A 20,397-nucleotide genomic window follows, 5' to 3' on the forward strand; every position below is an offset into this window, starting at 1 on the left:
GCGCAAAGGAAGAAAGTGAACATTGTCAAACACGGTTCTGCAGTGTTCCACGAATCTGTCACCCATATCGGGGGGCAGTTAAACCGCCTTGTCTCACTGGAAGTGACAACACACGGGTGAACCGAATCACAAGACAAAAATAACCTCAGTGCTGGTGACCTTCCAAACCCCACAAAGGCATGTTTCATAATGATTTGGATTATATAAGGAATGCACAGCTTCTACGGTGCAGTATGACGTGTTGATCTGGTTTCATAAAATCGACGAGCGATACGCAAAGCTTCAGATAACAGTGGAAGGCTGCGCCTTTAACAAAGCGTTCCCAGTGGCCCATGGAAGGTGAGGGGGTTTTGGAATTTACCTGATGTGGAAGTTCTGCACGTTTACGTTCTTGTAAGGGGCGGTCTTCCTCTGGCACCACAGGAGCAAGCCCTCTTTGGCTGAGGTCTCTGGGAGGGGAGGAAGAGGACTTCATGCTCATATTTGCAAACAAAGCTGAGGGTACAGTGTGTGAATTTCCCAAGACCCAACGCATAATGGAAAATATGAAAAAAAAATTTAAAAAAATAAAGCTCACGATTTATGTATGTACATCATATGGTTCAATACTTGGAAAAGCGAACATTATGGAAATAGAAGAACCTCCATCAGCACCATTGCTGATCAAAGCAAAACGTGTTGCTTTGGCCAGTTGTGCAGCTTTGTGCGCAGAAAAATCCAAAAAGAAGCAGTGACCTGTATGGCTACACTTTAGTGGTCAAGAAAGAGGGGGGGGGGGGGGGATGAGAGATTCATTCATAAGTAAATTATTTAAATTCTAAATTCTTCTCCTAACTTTTACTTTACTTTAATTCGATGTTCGCACATGTGCAGTGTGGATCAACCTCATGACTGATTTTCTGACGATCAGTCGATTGCCGGTCATGGCCTGGTCGGGAGGGGTATTTCAGAGAACATTATTATTTCAACTGTGATCGTTATTATCATTTCTGCTGGTCAGTAAAACCAGAAATGTCAGATTTTTGACTGGTGCTCATTGACTGACGTCTTTTCTTTGCACTGCAGTGCAGGATCATGGGTAATTTAGGCTAATTTAGGCATTTCAGTTTTATGCCAAATGAGAAAGTGCATCCCAATACTTAAAGTAAAGGCAAAAGCAAGAATAACTGACCAAAATTGTATTGTGTATCTGTATTATTAAGATATGATTGGGCATATTCTAAAATAATCGTTAAATTAACTGGAACGTATGTGAGACAATAAGCAAACATTCCATGACCATGACAGCCCTATTTGCAAACACTGCAGAGATGCATTAAAAAATAACCCTGCAGTTTGAACTCAGTTTTAAGCAGAGGGAAAGGGAATTTCTGTGAAAGTAAACTTTGCTAAAGGTTGTGCAATTAGTGCAATTCTGCCACGAAGCCGGCAGAGCCGAACAGGAAGTGTAACAGCTCTGCCAAGGTCATCGCGGACCTGGGAACCGCAGGTCTCCGAGCGCAGCGTGAGATTACACAGGCTGCATTATGCAACATGGCGGAAAGGGGCTCCAGTGGACACTTGCCCCGATCACGGGGAGGGTTGCATGCTGCTGCTCTCTGTCCCGGGGAAAGAGGTGGACGCAGCTGTGATGAGTGGGAGTGTGACTGACGGTGAAAGGATCCCCAACGCTAAACAGCTATTTCCTGCTAATGTGACAATGCTCTGAGCAGAACTGTGGGGGTGAACAGGAAGGGAGGTGAAACAGAGGGGAGCATGGGAAAAAGAGAAAGACTCTTGCCTTCCACCGAGATGTCCTGGATGGCGAAACGGAGGATGATGGTCCAGATCATACCCAGGGTCATCTTGACGTTTCCATCCACAATTTCTACAGACAAAACAACGGTCAACTCTTCATCACAAGTTGGTGTGTGTGTGTGTGTGTGTGTGTGTGTGTGTGATTAATAGAATTAAATTGAACTAAAAGCCCAGCATGAGAAACAAGATAATGTTCCATATGAGGAAGATGAAATGATTAAATGTGAACCTCAAACTGAACAGGACTTCTCCCTTGGGTTACAGGTAAATGGGAAATCAGATGTGAGGCAACAGAAGTACTGGGATGTCAAAGAATAGAAAGTGACGGTTCTGCAGGTTCTGAACCATTAGGTAAAAACAATAAGTCCCGCAGTTGCCGCTTCTCTTTCCTTTTCTGCTCTTCCCCTTTCTCTAATGACGTTTCCAGCCGTTGACCTTTCAAGGCCTTGAAGGGGAGGAGAACGAGTATTGGGGGTGTGGTCACGTGATGCTCGGCGTTGTGCTGGCAGGGCCTGGTGATCGGTTTGTGTGTCTGGAATGAGTTGACGAGGGCTTGAAAGAACTTTTGTCACGGCGGGGTATTGGAAAGGTCAGGTCCACGTTCGCACCAAAAACACACACAACACACTCTTTGATATATGCACCAATGAACGCCTCCCATAGGAGAGGGGGGGAGAGAAACGCTTGGCAGGAACTTCTGAAATGATGCATGTGTCCTTTCATTTGTCAACCTGTTTGCCGTGAGTATCTTTGAAAAAGCCTCCAGGCCCCTGTCTAACATATGGTGTGTGTTTGTGTTTCATAAGAATGAGCAGCATTGGGCATATGCGCGTGTACTCGCTCAAGAGTGCATGTGTGTTGGTAGTGACCTTCAGCTCCAATGGACACCAGCTTGACCCCCTTGTTGCCGATGAAGTCCAGCGCTTTGTTGACATTGTTGATCTTGTGAACTCTCATCTTGCCCCGCTCGGGCTTGGGTAACCTCTCCCCTGTGGGCGAGAGGAGGGGAAAAACAAAGCTAATTAAGGGCCCTGACGCTGCCGCCGCACTCGTTTTCCACTGGATCAGCAACAGACAAAAAGCAGACACAGCCATTACTACATGCATACAGGTGAGGGGAATGGCATGACCTTTAAATAAATTAAAAACAAAGACGCTTGACCACTGCTGTTCACCTTATTTCTCACTATCATCAACCACTGTTGTTTTTAACTTATGGACAGAGTGTCAAGAGGCACAATTTAAGCTATATAGAGTTCAATTGCTCATGATATATGCTCATACGTGATATTCCTATCAGGGTGGACGATGCCTAGAGGGTAAGACGCCTGCCTATGAAGGCCACAATGTCACAGGTTCAGGTCCCACTTTCTACAATTGTGTCCCTGAGACACTTAACCCTGAGTGTCTGCACTACTGATTGTAAGGCGCTCTGGATAAGAACCAGACAGATTCTCAGTCCTTCTATCCCGGTTGTGTCCCAGGTTGAGTTTAAGTTCAGCACTGAGAACCACTGGTGTTCTGAGGAAGATAAATGGCAGACACCGCCCACCCAAACACTGCTTCTCCTGCCACCACAGGGAGGTCAGTCGGAGTTATGTAATTATTTGAATGCCAGCAGTGACTGATGCACAATGGGCTGATTGAAGGGGTGGGGGGGCGTCACAGTGGCATCCGCTCAGATTCAGGCAAAGGCCCAGGCAAAGACCCTTCATAGGCAGGTGCCAGCAAAACGGCATGCTACAGCGAGACTCACAAGATGGCGTGGCTGTCTGCAAAAAGGCCGATTGTGTGACAGGAATTCCGCTGCGAGCGTAAAACAGATCTTACCTGAGATGACCTCCAGCAGAAGCATGAGTTTGAGGCCATCTCTGAAGTCTTCCTCGATGTTATCGATCTGTGTGCCAGCTTTCCGCAAGTGCGAGTTACACCAGGCTGTGAAGGTCTGTGTAAATCAAACACACAAAACCGAGCAATGAGCAGGGGTCAGCAGAAAACAAACAAGTTCAGGAAGAACCCGTACAGTAATTATGTACAAATAATATTAAAAGACATGCACTGATAAGTAGCCTGGAAAGGCCCCGCTTATTTATTCACCCAGATGTTGTTAACCACACCCATACTGCCTAGACGCCCCCATCCCATGAAACCCATACCCACACCAACGCGCTCCAGTGGCCTGGTCCCTGCCCTGCTCGCTCTCAGCAGGCAACACAAAGGCCCTATTGAGCCAGTGGGCTACACAAAGGCCTCCTGCATAATGAGCCCCTACACCACCCTCCGGGCAAGGCAGGGAGAGGGGTGGAGGGGTGGAGCCGGACTGCTCTCACAAACAAGCGGCAGGCAGCTCTGCGCAAATAATGCAGCCGTGACACATATCCAGGAGCCAATGAGAGCTTGGCGCTGCCACGGCAACAGACGGACATCAACATGGGAAAGGTGCGAGGAAGCAGCTTCAGTAAACAGAAGCCAGGCCCGGATTTACCCAAACACAGATGCACAATTCAAAGAAAAGTTAGGTAGTGTTCTAAAAAAAAACAAAAAAAAACCAAAAAAAAAAAAAACCTTCATTTTGCAATAGAAATGAGTTTAATATTGGTAATGAGGACAAATTTTACATATTTTTTTTTTTTAAGAATATTAACATACTGAAGTTTAAAAAAAAACAAATAAATGTATCTGCCCAGATCTGGCAACGCTGATCTGGCAACACTAATTGCGATGAACAGAAGTATAGATTCAGGATACAGTAACCGCTGGTTAAATTTTAACCATATATGGTCATGGTGAAATGTGATTGGCAGGGCAACTCCTTCAAGTCCAGTAACATTTCATTGAACGTCACTCGCCACAGCGGAGCTACAAAATACACCCATTCGTGGTTCAGTGCTTTTTACTGTGCTGCGGTTCCTTAAAGGGGCCGTTCAGAGCGCAGTGTTGTGACCTGGCATGACCGGACAGATTCAGCACATGAGAGTTTATGTTGATGCCGGAGCCTGTGGAACTGATGAAGAGAAGAATAACCCATACCCCCCCCCCCCCCCTTCAATTTCCCAGATTTCCCGCCATATGATAATGCCGCTAATAGCCAAAGCAGCTGCCACTCCCTCAGCAGGAATGTGAGCAAAATACAATTGTATTTGTACTCATATTAGTCACAGACACAGTTCCATGAACAGCATAATCAAGCATGACTGCACTCAAGAAGTACATACAGGGGAGGGTGTGGTAGTACCTGAGAAGAATGATCTCAACCCTCCTCACACACACGCACACAATGTCATTTCACAACTGCTGCACATTCCACGCATGGCATCGCACCGAGAACACTGCTGCACGTCAGACAGCGATGATCTCACCCTTTCACTCTCAGTGTCGCTCGCGCTCACATACGCGCCTGGTCACAAACGCACACGGTCCACGAACTATTCCGAAAAGCACAGTGGAGCGGAGCGCGGGACCGAACACGCCCTCATCACAGCATACGGCCTTGATTACAGGGGACACAAAAGCGGCACAATGAGGGGCACGCACGGTCTACTGTTACACAGAAGAGTCTAGAGAGGCACCACGGCATGTATTTCTTCATAGCGCGGCGAGGAGAACGGCAGGAAATACAAACAGAAACGCAAGCCGTGGTGCATCGGCTTGGGGTCAGAACCGTCTCTCTCTCGTGGAAGCCATTATCTCCTTAGCGCTGTAATAAAGCCACACGTCTGCAGCGGCCTGAGTCTCCTCATCTGGATCCTCACCGTATGGAGGCAAGTAGGCCACAGGCAGATTAATGGTTTGAGAAATCGGGACTTGGGCGGCTGTCCTCTAGATTTATCCCTCAAATCAAACTAGTTGAGGCTATGAACAGATGAAGCCCCCACCGAGACAGTGTCACCATGACATGGCTGCTGTAGTCATTGTCTTTCAAATAAACATTAACATGCTTAAAAAAATAAAAAAAAATAAAAACTTTTTTTTTTTGGTCCCAGCTCAATCCCAACAATGCTAAAGCCAACACTACTACAGACGAGAGAGAAAATGGTATAAATCAGAACGCACGGCTTCCAGGATGAAATAACGTTATTCAAGGGTGTGTTTCGAATTATACATTTACATTTACATTATTTATCAGACGCCCTTATCCAGAGCGACTTACAATCAGTAGTTACAGGGACAGTCTCCCTGGAGCAACTTAGGGTCAAGTGTCTTGCTCAGGGACACAATGGTAGTACGTGGGACTCGAACCCGGGTCTTCTGGTTCATAGGCGAGTATGTTACCCACTAGGCTACTACCACCCATACCATTTTAAAAAAATGTTTATAATTTATACCATTTTAAAATTCAAGTTCAAGGGTGTGGTTGGAAGAGCATTACTGTAACGCGCATCACCAGCTGTAACGGTTGTGAGTATGTGTGTTCATATAAAACACGAACATTATTTCGGGTGGACGTTTCTTTCACAAAACCAACCTGGCAGTGATTCAAGGAGGAAGTTGTTTTTCCTTTTTTTTTTTTTTTTTTCCCCAAAGGAGAAGTGGACGACCTGTTGGTCATATCTGTTATGAGCAGACCGCGCCCAGTCGCTATGGCAACTCAACTATAATCAGGCTTGGGCAGGTGCACACGCGCCCACATCATGTGGAAGGGTGACGAAGGACGGGATGGAGCGAGACCTACGGCGGCTTCGAACCCTGACTGCGCTGCGGCGCATGTGTATGGAATTTGGCGTCCTGCAGTGGGAAATTTGAGTAGCCGGCCTGTCCTGCACACTTGCACCTTCGGACGTCCCGCGGCACCGGCCTGAGGAGGAGCCTCCGTGTGACCTCGGCGCGAAAACGTGCGAGCGGCCTCCATTCTTATCACCGCTGAGAACGGCGCCCACTGTTACTACGCAGCGCATTAGTCAGAGGAGTGGAGTCTGTAACAGGTCCAAGCTGGAAAAAATAAATCAAGCCGAGATCGCGCAGCGTAATTACGACCAGCGGTGACCCAGAATTTCCGCGCGTGGTTTTTTTTTCTTTCTTTTTTTACAACTCGGGCGATAAAAGAAGAATGCAGAAGCACTGATGCCGAAACTCCGCGGGGCTGCTGATCACGCCGTTACTCCGCTACCTGTTGATCTTCGAGCCTTTTTATTTGATCTGGGCAGAGACCAGGCTGCTCTGGCGAGGCGAGGCTTATTTTGGACGACCACTCTCGGCGGGAGCTTCCACTGGAGGCAGTGTTTATTTGTTGATTTATTTATGTGGCTTCCTGCCTTTGTGAGCGCTGGGTTGGGTTACTCGGCCCCTTCGGCCCGGCCGCTCGGTTAACCCCCTCGGCTCCCGGGCGCAGCGTATCGTCTTTCGCCAAAGCGGCCGGTTGCGGGAGGAGGCCTGCCATGCTACTTTGCTGGCTGGACGCTCGCGCTGCTGTTCGGCCTACTTCGCCATGAACTTTGGACCGGCAAAGAAAGAGATAAAGAAAGTCGTTCAAATGTGCACAGAGAACAAAGGTTGCGCTAACAAACTTGTACATTCATCTTCTGAAGCCTTTAGTAGGGTGAAAATGAAAAAGCATGGGCTCTGAAAAAACAGGTTTAAAAAGACCTCATGCTGTGGTAATACGATTATATAAGAAACTTCATTTATATTCTGACGAATGTATTAGGTAAAGTGCACTTTTTTTTTTTTTATTTGTTGGCAAATTCAAATACAAGGTGAAATCAGGTAGTGCAAGTCCTTGGCTTAGAAGGTCGTTTCGTACTTCTATATGCCATTAAAAAGAATGTAGATGTACAGATGGCACTTTTCACATGAGGATATGTGAATAACCCAGCGTTTGTCCAGGGGAGCAGTCATATCAGACTATGGGACTGCAGGGCTGTTAACCAGTTTCAAATATTGCACTGGAAAAAGGAACAACCAAATAAATAAATAAAAAAAAAAAACAAAAAAAAAAAACTTTTTGATCGGTGTAAGGTGGTTCTAATGGAGGTAGATCACAAAGGGTGTTGTGGTGGTGAGTGGCGTTAAACCGCCCTAATTTCGCCCAAGAACAATGAGAGGAATGTCAGAAATTCTGGTCATCCACCTTCAGATCTCAGCTTCTAAAGACAAGTGCCATTCCAGAGCAAGGTCTGCCTAAATTAATACTTCACAGACCCCAAGGAAGCTCACACATCCGGTGGCAGCAACGAGGAAAGGGGAAGCCAGAGCAGAGGTCACCAGGATGTCTTGTTCAAGAAGGATTTCCTACTGTCGCCATCCTCAACCTCACCCCCATACCTCAGACCCAGACTGAGGCTTGCTCGCCGACTTCCTGTTTGAAAAACGAGGAGGAGCGGGGGGGTGAACTGTATGAAACAGGAAATAGCAGAGAACAGGCCTCAGGAGATCCTCCTTCCATCATAAAATACCATCCCCGGTTTAGCCCACAGTACGTTCCACACGTTCCCTCGGTTGCATGCAGAGTCAGTGTTAGATGGCGTTTTGAAACCCCTTTCGGTCGTCTTCAGAGGCTTGATGGGACAATTTTACAAAACGAACCTTATATGGACAGATGAGGCGAAGGAATGTGAGAAGAAATGTAGAAAAATGAGTAGGACGCTGATGTTTATGCACAGCAGATTTACCTCTCGAGCAAACCTGAAGGTTCGAGGTTCCGAGGTTCCCTCTGCAGAGCAGAACAGCTGGGAACGGCTGCATCATACCAGAGCGCAACATCTGGGACGATTCAGGCTCCAACTCGAACAACATGCTACCACAGACCCTCCTAAACCCCGACCAGCGAGATGGAGACGCGGCACGAGGGAGGAGAAGCAGAACTGAGAAGGGGGAGGGAGACAGAAACAGTCTGAAAAGACATTACTTCCCGCCAGTGTTCCTCGGAGGAAGTGCTCTTTCATTACATCTGTAGCTCCTGATCACTTACAGGGGAAAAGGGACGAACGTAAACGAACACACAGCACCAGGAAAGGAGATAAGAGCCCTGAGACTAAATAAGTCTCCACCGACCAGAGGGTTTAGGGAGGACTCGGCCCTTTCTAACTCACGGCTACTAAATCACGGCCATTTTCACATTCCACACACACACACACACTCTGTAAAGCGGCCTCTGAGTAAAATGAGATAGTCCCTCTTACTCAGCTATGGCCAGTTTACATTTCAATAACTTCAATTAGGAAAAGAAAAAAAAAAAAAGTGGGTTGGGTCAAGCGAACCCGTCCCCACCTGAGAGACGTGCACTTTAGAATAGAGCCTTATCCGAACTTGGAGAATGGCATTACGAGATAAGAATCCCTCTCAGCCAGCCAGTCTGAGCACGGCACCCATTATAGAGAGCACAATGAGTCCCGACCTCCACTGGGGACAGGCGGAGGTCCCGACCACACCAACTCCGCAGTGTTGCCAGAACGGCGTTACCACTCCTTCAACCAGGGGTTCAGCTTGTTCGATAACTCAACATGCATCACACAACGCACATTACATGGGCTCCAGAGACGCTGGACCGAAACATTCCGGAACACTTCCCATACACAAGATACGCTGGGGGCACGCCGAGGTTGAATTAAGTTTGCGGAACGACTGGCCACCAGCAGCATATGCACAAACATCTCGAGCGGTCCATTTTAATATGCCTGCGTACAGGCAGCAAACTGATACAGGGGTTAAAATTCAAATATTAATTTATATTTTTCTTTATCAAAACTATGCCGGTGTCAAGAAGATACCACAACGTGCCTACAGTTTTAAACTTAAGATGAATACATACCCATTTTTAAAAAAAAAGGGCTATATGGAATGTGGAGGTCTTATTATAAAAGAAAACTATTGTGTCTAAAACTAAAATGAAATGGAATTTTTTTTTTTAAACTTTTAGGGACTTGTGTCAGAAGAGGGTGTGGAACTGGCTTGTCACAGGAATACACCTTTATTGTATTGATTTCCTGTCTGGTGACATCAGCCGCCCCCTTCATGACCGTTAGCGGCTCGTTCCATCATGCTCGCCTCCCTGTTTCGGGAAGTCTGAAGTCCACCTCTCTGCACCTGTAAGGTTATAAAAGGCCGGAGTGTGTATGTGTGTGTGTGTGTGTGTGTGTGTGTGTGTTTTTTTTCCCCCCTGGAAAGACGGGCATCACAGACACGGCCTGCCGGCATCCACCACGTCGCGCCACGGAGGGGGTTTCAGATAAAAAGGAAGCGAGCAGACCACATATTTCTCCTTCAGGCCGCACCACCGCGGAGAGCAGGGCAGCGACCGCCGCGCAGACGCCGAGCGCCCTGCGTCCGAAAAAGCGGCCGAAACGAGGCCGCCGTGCAATTAGCGCGAGGCCGAAAATAAAAGCGCCCGCCAGCAGCAGCACCGTGAGCGTCAACCACACTCCCGAAATGACTGAGCGCAGGAGGCGTCGGTAACCGGCGGACCCGGTTCCCAGAAACGCCACCGACGCGAATGCTAAGGTCATCAAGGGAGGAAAGATAACCGTTTATCTGATCGTGGTCGTGTCACACACACATCAGCGTATTTCAGGCCCGCTCTCAGACATCCTACTCGACAGGCTCCAGCTCAAACGATCACGAGCGCAGGAATGCCCCACGCAATATTCCAGGAATGAGATGGCTGTCCGACTTCGCCGAGGTCTTTTCGGAGAGAGAGGGGACACGCCCAGTTTGTGGCAGTCGTGTCTGGTTCATCTGACGTGCGACAAATTCCCGTCGTGTGTAAATCAGCTGACCCCACCACACCTAGTCGGACATATTCTCTGGTCTGAGCAAAAGTGGACTCTACACACACACACACACACACACACACACACACACACACACACACACACTTGTGGCTGGGCGGTGTGATTTCTGTGACTCAGATCAGGGAGTCGTGCGCCGCGGAACGCAGCGGAACACGAGCAGCACCCAGCCTGGGTCAATGATTAATGCAGGCCCCGCGAGCAGGAGTCACTTTCGTTCCCTGCCGTCTTGAGAGCTCGGTGACTTCACCGGGCAGGACGAGGGCGATACTGCAGATAAGGCAGGAGTGAAACGGGAGAGCATGAATAGAAGGAGCTCCATCGAACTGGGAGTGGAAGGTGGGAGGGAGGGACGGTGGGAGGGAGGGAAAGAAAGAAAGAAAGACAATCCGACCGAACGAGACAGACAGGCCGGCCCGGTCGTGCGCATTGTCACACTAACTACCTCTTCCTGCCGTTCGCAGCTCCCGCACTCTTCGCCTTATAAGGAAACATATTTCACAGCTTGTCACTGCTCGTGTGATGTCACCACCAGCCAGGTGAGCAGACATACACAGCACGCATAGGGGAGGGCAAAAATAAAAAACTAAAATCCCTAAAACGAGCCCGGGAGGTCAAGAGGTCAGCAGCGGCCACATTCTTCACAGTGGCCATGTACCGTCTTGCAAGTGTTTGTGTCGAGTACCAGGAATGTACCCTCCACCCTGCCCGGCATGGGGAGCTCCCAATGAGCCAGCAGAAAAGGGACGTGAACAGGCGCCAGACGAAAGGGGGGGGGGGGGGGGTGCTGCATCGTCACTCCTGCTCAGCAAACATGCCGACACTTCCTGTTACCCAGGAGTCCGTTGGCTTACCAGAGTGCTTGCCGAGCCCAGGGGGTGATCAAACATACAGCAGAATCATTAGGAGAGGCTTAAAGAGGAACATGAAAAGGGGTCCCACGGAGCTCCTGGTCTCAGACAGAGTCTCATGAGATTTGGAGAATGTTAATGGCTCCGGCCATTCGGTAAATCGCCATCTCTTTTAATAAAAAGTCACGCTTGACTTTTGAAACTGCACAAATACTCGCTCATAAGATCGAAATATACTATAAATCCCCTAAATATCGGTTTTCTAAGTTGGTAGTTGGGGGGGGGGCTGCAGAACGTCTGAGGACGTCCCGTCACAGCAGCAAGGCTGTTTGTTCATCTGGATTTCCTGTTTATCACCCCCACCAGCCTTTCCAGCCCAGCACGCATTCCACAGCCACCCTGCCCTTTGTGACTCAGTCCAACGTCTGTCTGACACGCTCTCGCAAACAATGGCCTTTCTTCACCAGATGTGGCCCTGGCCACCATTAGCCGGGCCACCGTCCACCCATTTTAAAATGTTTCCACACCCATATCAAAATGCCAGCGAGCAAACGCCGTTAAAGTGACCAATCGGCCCAACTACACTTCACAGTACCACACACACACACACACACACCCCAAATAAAGACTCTCATTGCTGGAGGTGGTGTAGCAGCAGCTCTTTAATCCTCTCATCAGAGAGGGGATTTGGTTTGCGTCTCTGGACTGCCCTGAGTGATGTGGCGGCCTCGGGGCTTCCCCACGCCGCTCCGGCCTAACCCCCAACAAGCACTCCAATCATCTGGATCCCAATTATTCAACACATCGCTCCACCCTACAACCACAGATGCGGGGTCTCTGACGAAAGGCGAACAGATGATGACAAGCACCGGAGGAGCCTTCCCAACATCAGACCACCGCTGGGAGACACCAGCCATGCAATCGGCTTTAAATGACTTTAATAAAAATACTGAAGAGAGAATGTGCGTTCCGCCCCAGAGCAAAAGATTGCAACTTCGAGAAGTCAGGGGTGTGAAAAGTGGCACGTTGGTATGCAACGGTGCATCTAATTTGCGCCTCGACGTCGCGCGCCCCCCTTAGCAGCGCGGAGCTCAGACTGACCACATCTGCAGTGGAAGAGACACACTGGCCTCTTTGTTCCAACCATGCACGCTAAATGGTGCCTTTGGGGGCCATAACGTAATTCGTCGGAGACTGGCCGCCCCGCAACACTTCCACACGCCGGCACCGTGCGGCCAGAACAACTTTAATACGACGGCACGGGGAGGTGTGGAAAAGGTTGAGAAAGCGAGAAAAAAAAAAAAAAAAAAACGAGAGATTCAGTTCATCTGTACACTGAACTGGGTGGTTAACGTGGCAAGTCAGTCCTCCTTTAGTCATTCGCTAGCTTTACTCAACTCTCTCCCGGCCCAGTCCGTCCATCTTCATATAGTTGAACGAAGCGTGGCATTTTTCTTTTCTTTCTTTCTTTCTTTCTCTTTCTTTCCCCTTCTACTCGATTGTCAGCCGCAAGCCCAGTTTCCTCTGTGAACGAGCGGCCGGCCGCCGAGTATTATTCTCAGCAGCGTGGAGCCATCCACCCCCTGCTCCGTGAACATAAGCAAGAGTAGACAACTTCAGGGGGTAGCAGAGTCTCTCGAGCACAGAATCACGCGTTCAAGATGATTTGGCCCCTCCAAACACTACACGCTGTAGTACCGTTCAGTACGTTTCCATGGACAGGTTAGTCGATCTATGGTTACAGTTTGTGACATTTAATTGGACGACGGTCCCTGAAGATTTAACAAATGTATGTCTTACTCTGTTATGACTACTGGGCGATACAAGCGATGTCACAATACACAAATTGTACCTTGATTTGCTGAAATTTCCTCGAAATCACCGCATAAATGCTAAATTTGGCCCTTTATTGCTAAAAAGTCCACCTACAGTTAGCGTCTCTGAAATTTTGTGGTCTTTCACATCTCCGCTCTCCGTTTGTAGGCCGAACATGTATTTTATTGCATGCACCCCCATAGAGGAATCTTTCGCTGCGGCAAGCACCTCGGAGTTGAATTTTGACCCTCTGTGTGTTGAGAGGCATGGACGGTTAACCAATAAAAACAAGACATTAAGGCACTTGAACCAAGATGGAGGAGAGCTTGATTATAGCAGTGACTAAAAAGTTGGTTGTAGTGATTTAATTAAACCGTATCTTCTTACCGGGACACTGTGTGGAATAACAGGTGTGTGTTAGTAGGGGAACCTCAAAAATGAAGTACATGCTGTCTGTTTAACAATGTTAATGTTAGGATTTATACTCAATAACAATGATAGCCATGCCATTACTAAATTATATGTGAAACAACTAAGTATATTATATATATCGCCCAGCCTCTAACTGCACATTTTACTTTTTTTTTTTGCAAACGTACATTTGTGTGGTTTTGCGGGTTTTGATCCACATGATGCAGTAACTTCTGAGTAAAAGCCCAGAGAGGGAATCAAATAGCATTTTACCGAGCACCTAGGGGCCAGTTTGGGTCCAGCTGACTCCCGATCACATTATCGGAGTGTGTTAGTCTGACTTTTAGAGGTATTTGGTTTTATTCAGAGTAACAAAATTATTATTTTATTTAATAGCACAATGAAAATGTGCCCCACTGTATGGGAGAGCTTATGACTTTGGGGGTCAGCCGGTTGACCTGGAGAGCTCCCTACTGCTGCCGCTAAGCCTCCGGTGTGGGGGGACTGTTAACGTTAACGGGTTAATATGTTAACAGACAGCATCGAGAGCATCTCGACAGGAAGACAGCAGTAAGTGGACAGAGCGCCGCCAGAACAGGGCATGTAGTGTACAGGCTACGCTAATCCTCTTACAAACAGTGCTTTTGTTTGAGCATGTAAATTTAAGACATTATATCCAAACAATAGGGATAATGACGTGAACGTGTGGCCTTTTGTCACTCTCATCCCTGCCCATGGCGGTCATGTTTGCGACGGTCGTAGACGCCATGGCCAGGCCATGTCGTCAGGTCTGACGATGGGCGGATGTATAGAAAGAAAAGCCAGGACCCGGCAGGAACGACTGTAATACACATTTACGGCCTGTGAGCTCTCGGCAGGTGGTAGAAAATGGAGGGCCCTGCCCCGGTACCCCGTCCTTTTCAAACAGAGTCCATACGATCAGGGCATGCGATAACAACAAACTAAGATGTACATTTCCTCAAAGAGGGCCAAGTTGATAAAGGACCATTTGATAGGTGAACATCAGATCTCAGAGCCCATTTCAACCCACTGAATTACAAACTCAAGACGTCCTGACCTATTTGTAGAAAGAAATCAAGCAGAAACCTACGATAACCTTGACACATTCTACCACAGAATTCGTTTAGGTGTTCGTGAATTTTGTTGTCAGGCGACTTGCTTATGGAAAACTTTGCTTTCGCTTCCTTCCAGGAGAAGGTAAATCCTCCTGACACACCAGATATGCTGGCTAAAATATAACTGCGTTCCAGATAAGCCACCACTCCCATTTCCTACGAGAGCGCAGTCAGATGTTACTCTATGCAAATCTTGAGGGTGCGAGATAGCAATCCGAAATGTTGCCACGATCTGCAAAGAATGACGAAATGAAATGACAAATCAAAACTCCTACACCTGCATCTACCGGCTAAACTTTCCTGAATCGGCCAAGAACTGCGAACAGGGCGTGGCCAGGGTGCGCTGCGGCAAACTGCACCACTCCTTTACACAATGGCAAACATTCTGCCCGAAGGCAAGGGGGCGACGAGCCCGACTTGCGCGGCCCATGACAGGTCAACAGGTGAGAAACATCGGTGTCCAGGTGTTTGGCCGCCAGCAGTTGTCTCGAGATGAATTAACAGGTTTGTTAATTACAGGGAAAAGCCAGTGCACGTGCAACATTGCCACTGAGAGAAATTCCAAACACAAAAAAACCACCTCAGACTGTATTGCACCACAAGTTGTTGCAATAATGAGAGAAACCTGGCGCGGCCCGTTACCCCAACGGTAGGTTTCAGACCCAACGTCGTAAAATAGACCATTAGTGATCAAATGCCTGCTTTTTCCTGAAAAAATTTGCCAGCGGCTCTTTAAAAGGTCATGACCCACAGTTCTCTCTAATTGTTCGCCTTTTATTTAAAATAGGCCAAGCACTGTGAGAGGTGTGTGAGAAATTAACTGATGCAACTGGGGACATTTCTTCACAGAGGAAAGAAAGGCCAAGCGAAGTTATCTTGTGAAACAGCTCTTTTTTTTTTTTTTTTTTAGTTTGAGGCAGGAGAAGTTGCAGGTGGACCAACAGAAATGTTCATCACTTTGAGTGCATACCAAAGAGACAAGGCTTTCAGAAGCGACCTAATCTGCTGGCAAACGTGTTTATCGGCTGGGACTGGCTCTACTGCATCTAATGATTATTTTTGATAAATTAACTCAGGGAATGATTCTTAGAAAGGTTAATCGACTACCACAAAGTATGATTATGACCACATGTACAGAGAAAACACTGTACGTTCACCATTGTTTTGTAAAGCTGCGTGACCAAGTATCTGGTCTTTCTCTGGCTCAGAAACGAGCCCCTTCATACACACGCCGGAAAAAACCGAGAGAAGATGATGGAGACAAGTACGCCCCCCCCAAATATATACAGGCATTCATACACACCTACAGACAAGCAAGACAAATGGCTTCTCAAGGTCTAAGGTCCCCATAGGTCATTAAAAGGTGTCAGGGCCACACAGGAAAATTATCATCATTTTTTTTTTTTTACTATACTATAATAAATTCTGATCTATATGTTGGTAACCCTATACCAATAAACCAAGTTTCGATGCGGTAATAATAAATAAATAAATAACTAGAGGGCTGATATTCAAATTTAATAACCGGTGGTAATAAAAATCAGCCAGAAACCAAAACTCTGGATCATGTGAAATATTTGTTATAAAACAAGGGAGATCCAAAAATGGCCAAGATTCTTTATTCTGGATTATATTTGCAGAAGAATGCAAACAACGTCCTTTTGGGAGCATGTTTCATAATTCTGCACGGCTCGGTTCAAGTCCGGTCCATTTACTCTCCAATGACGATTTAACGCAACAGAACACATACCTCTACATGCCTTCCAAACATAGATATTGATATTGATTTTTTTGGTCCACTGTTGAGTGTTCACAGACCACCAGTGGGCCGCAGCCCAGTGGTTGAGAAACCCTGGGCCAGAAGACTGGAATCTTTGTTCCGATGGAACAGGGCCGGCCGCTATACTACACTAAAAGCCCTCGGTTATTTCGCCGCTCCGCAGAGGTAAAAATCAGGCGCCCCATTCACACCAAGTAACACCACCGCACCCCCGTTCCCACAGGGCGCGACAACACCTAAACACACACATTCCGGCGTCGGACAGGAGCGCCTGCAGGCCCTCGCCATCTCCGCCTGGCCCGCGACCGCCCTCCACCACACTGCTGTATACAAGCGGCGCGGTCCGGTCGCCGCCGATGGATGCGGCTACTTTCTCCTTTTCCCCTTCGGAACACACGGCACAAGGGCTTGCGTCTTTCCGGCGCAAATATTTAGGGCGCTTACCGGACGCCCTCGTCCAGTGGTTATGGGGACCGTCACCCGGGAGACAATCAGGGTTAAGTGTCTCGCTCAGGGACACAATGATACCAAGTTTGAACCTGGGACTTTGTGCTCTTCTGGTTTATAGGAGAGCGTGTTAGCCACTATGATAATAGCAGAAAAACAATAAAAACGGCACAACACCCTTTAAAAGACAGGAAGAGAACTGAGAATTTTACCTCTGCGGAGCGGTGAAATAACTGTGGGTGGGGTAGGTAGTAGCCTGGTGGGTAACACACTCGCCTATGAACCAGAAGACCCAGGTTCAAATCCCACTTACTACCATCGTGTCCCTGAGCAAGACACATAACCCGGAGCGTCTCCAGGGGGGGGACTGTCCCTGTAACTACCGATTGTAAGTCCCTTTGGATAAGGGTGTCTGGTAAATGCTGTAAATGTAAATGGTTTATTAAATGGTTCATTCATCACGAGAGCAACCACGAGACGCGGTTTTACCTTACCGAGACACGAAAATACTGATCGGTTCCGATAACTACCGGGTCACAGATGGAACTTAGCGGGTCCGAACTGGCATTTGACTGGCAGCACGAAGAACGCGGCGGACACAGAAACTTGCATACAAAACGCGATCCAAATCCCACTCTGAAACCACAGCTGTACGTCGGCCGGCCCTGGACAGGACACCCCCGCCCCGCCTCCTGCAGCAGTAACGGGCCACAAATGGAATGTTTCCCCCCAACGCGCCTTTGTGGTGCCGTGGAAGGAGCATGCATGTGAGAGAAAGACGACAACTGGGGGGGGCAGAAACGTAAAAAAAAAAAAAAAAAAGGTCGCGCTGCATTCCTCGATTCCTTATTAAAAACGGGAGCCAGGACCGTCTGATTACGGCCGAGCGCGGAACGAAGCTCGTGCCACGATGACAGTTAAGTACCCGGGTGAAGCAAGATTATTTCGCAAGACCGGCCTGCGCATCGTGACTGTTTTTCCCCCCCCAAAACAACAAACCAACAACCACCCTGGGAGCCCTGGCGTGACACGGGGTTGTCAAATCTGCAGCAAGTCCCAGCCTGCTGCGTCTGCCTCGCCGTTTCGGCTCCGGTTGCTTCGTAATTATACGTTTCCCACGCCGAACACTGCCCGCCATCCAGCGTTTTCGGAGCGCCCCGATGGAGGGACCCCAACCTAATGGCGACGGACCCCAACCAGCCACAAGATTAAAACCGCCGGGCCAATACGCAGGCGTGGGTCCTCTTGGTGCTGTCCAAACTGCGAACGGGCGTGGAACCTGCTAGGCCTTCGACACCAAGAATTCTGAAGCAGATCCTTTAAGCCCCGCAAGCTGTAAGGTGGGGTCTTTCGTGATTGGTCTTGTTTCGCCGGGCGCATCCCAGAGATGCTCGACAGGATTAACATCTGGCCAATCTTGAACCCGGTCGGCCGTATCCTGGCGAAATTGGGGCACAGCCTTGACACAGAGGTGTCCAACAACCACGCGGCCATGTTCCCAAGGTGCAACCTGTTCCACTCCCTTCCCCAGAACAAGCCCACGGCAGAGTAACTCAAACCAGAGGTTCATCAAACGTCCAATTCCGTTCTTGAACAGATTTTTGGACGCTACCAGCCAATGGACATTTTTCTTTTTACAACAACCCAAGGTGTTACTCGCTCTGGGCTTTTAATACAGTGACTTATTAAGCGCGGTATTCCGACCCTTCGCTTATAATAAGTAAGCTATTGCGTACAGGGCTGCCCGCGTTGGCACGCGCGTCCACCAGTCCACTGCACTGCAAACAGAGCGCGACCTTACTTTTATCCACAGCGACTTACAAGGGGACGACACCAGCAATTCTCATTCGGGTTCCATAGATTTTGAGTTACAAAACTAAGAGCCCTGATAAGGCCGAACTTGTCAGGAATAGAACATGCCTGGGAATTGTTAGGTGCTAGACTAATTTTTGAAATACTTTTTAAACAAGTGAGTTTTCAAGGTGGTAGTAGTCTCGGCTAGTCGAATGGAGCCGGGCAAGTTGTTCCACCAGCCAGGGACCCTGTGAGACCCTGTGAAGAGGGAATTTTTAAGTCTCGTTTCGTTTGCAGATCTGAGAGGGCGTGCAGGAGTGTAGCTGGCTAGTAGTGCGTTGGTGTAAGAGGGAGAACTTCCATTTACAGCCCTGTAGGCAGCATCAAGGATTTAAACTCGATGCGAGCAGCTACCGGCAGCCAGGGAGAGAGGTGAGGAGAGGCGGGCTGCCACATTTTGGACCATCTGGGGGCAGTGGTGGCCTAACGGTTAAGGAAGCTGCCCCATAATCCGAAAGTTGCCGGTTCGAATCCCGATCCACCAAGTTGCCACTGAGGTGCCACTGAGCAAAGCACCGTCCCCACACGCTGCTCCCCGGGCGCCTGTCATGGCTGCCTACTTCTCACTCAGGGTGATGGGTTAAATGCAGAGGACAAATTTCACTGTGTGCACCGTGTGCTGTGCTGCTGTGTATCACATGTGACAATCCCTTCACTGTAGTAGTTAAAAAGAAAAATAGTCGAGATTAGAGGGGACCATTGCCTGGACGAGGAGCTGCGTGGCCTGTTTTGAAAGCTCCTCAAATGGCAGCGGTCGACACCCACCCACGGCCTCCACCGACTTCTGTCCGAAGCGCCTGCGGAATGCGCCCCCGGTGCCCCCACCCCCGCCCAGTTTACGGCCGGGTCACATTTCACCAGCGACGGGCCCTGGGCAGGTCCAACCGGGCCGGACGCGGTCCCGGCGCGCTGTTACGCAAGGAGCGCGGCCGCCCGGTATGTTGTCACGCCAGCGGGAAGAATGCAAATCATCTCGGCCCCCGAACCGGCGAGGTCCGGGGACGTTTTCACGGGGCGTTTTCGGCAAAACACCACCCCGAATTAAACAACTAGCTCCAGGACAGCGTCTTACATAACCACGGTCACAAAGCGTCTCCAGCCGCGACAACGTGGCCGAATAGCAGCCCCTGGTCGCGGGGAGCGTGTCGGGAGCCACGGGCGTGGATGCGTCTCGGGAGCGGCAGGCCCGCGAAACGGTCCCCGGCCTCGGTTGCCCGGCGTCCTACCTTCCTCTGCTGTTTCTCCCAGGCCGGGTCGAGCAGCAGGTCCCGGTCCCAGTCATTTTCCTGCTCCATGTAACTCGGCGGGCCACCGGAGGGATACTGCTGGTTTAGATTATTCGCGGCGTGATAATCTACCATGTCAGCAAAAACGAACCCAAAAAAAAAAACCGCGGAGCCCTGCGCTAACGTGCCAGAAAATAAAAAATAAAAGCCGGTGGATGCGACTTGGCTGCGCTTTTTCTCGGCTCGGCCAGGAAACACAGGCTGCGTGCGCTGACAGTGTCCCCGCTAACAACGTCTCTCCGCCCGTGGTAAAAAAAAAAAAAAAACCGTGTTGTAGAGGCAGAGTAGCGCCGCTCC

General features: G+C 49.0%; 1 protein-coding gene across 9 annotated transcripts in view; it reads right to left on the reverse strand.

Moving 5' to 3' along the window:
* Positions 1-20,340, reverse strand: part of actn4 (actinin, alpha 4) — a 29,273-nt gene extending 8,933 nt beyond the window's left edge. For 5 of the 9 annotated variants that reach the window (XM_029000210.1, XM_029000212.1, XM_029000216.1 and 2 more), the window contains exons 1-5: positions 20,041-20,340; positions 3,628-3,742; positions 2,667-2,786; positions 1,781-1,867; positions 362-449 (exon numbers count right to left, since the gene is read on the reverse strand). In XM_029000210.1, coding sequence (XP_028856043.1) covers positions 362-449; positions 1,781-1,867; positions 2,667-2,786; positions 3,628-3,742; positions 20,041-20,175 — 545 coding nt within the window. In that variant the 5' untranslated portion in view covers positions 20,176-20,340. Of the gene's footprint in view, positions 1-361; positions 450-1,780; positions 1,868-2,666; positions 2,787-3,627; positions 3,743-8,405; positions 8,425-18,151; positions 18,470-20,040 lie in introns of those variants that run through there. The other 4 variants (XM_029000207.1, XM_029000208.1, XM_029000209.1 and 1 more) reach the window with 2 other exon arrangements.
* Between the last annotated feature and the right edge of the window lie 57 nt (positions 20,341-20,397).

Source organism: Denticeps clupeoides, chromosome 13, assembly GCF_900700375.1.
Source record: "Denticeps clupeoides chromosome 13, fDenClu1.1, whole genome shotgun sequence".
NCBI lineage: Eukaryota > Metazoa > Chordata > Actinopteri > Clupeiformes > Denticipitidae > Denticeps > Denticeps clupeoides.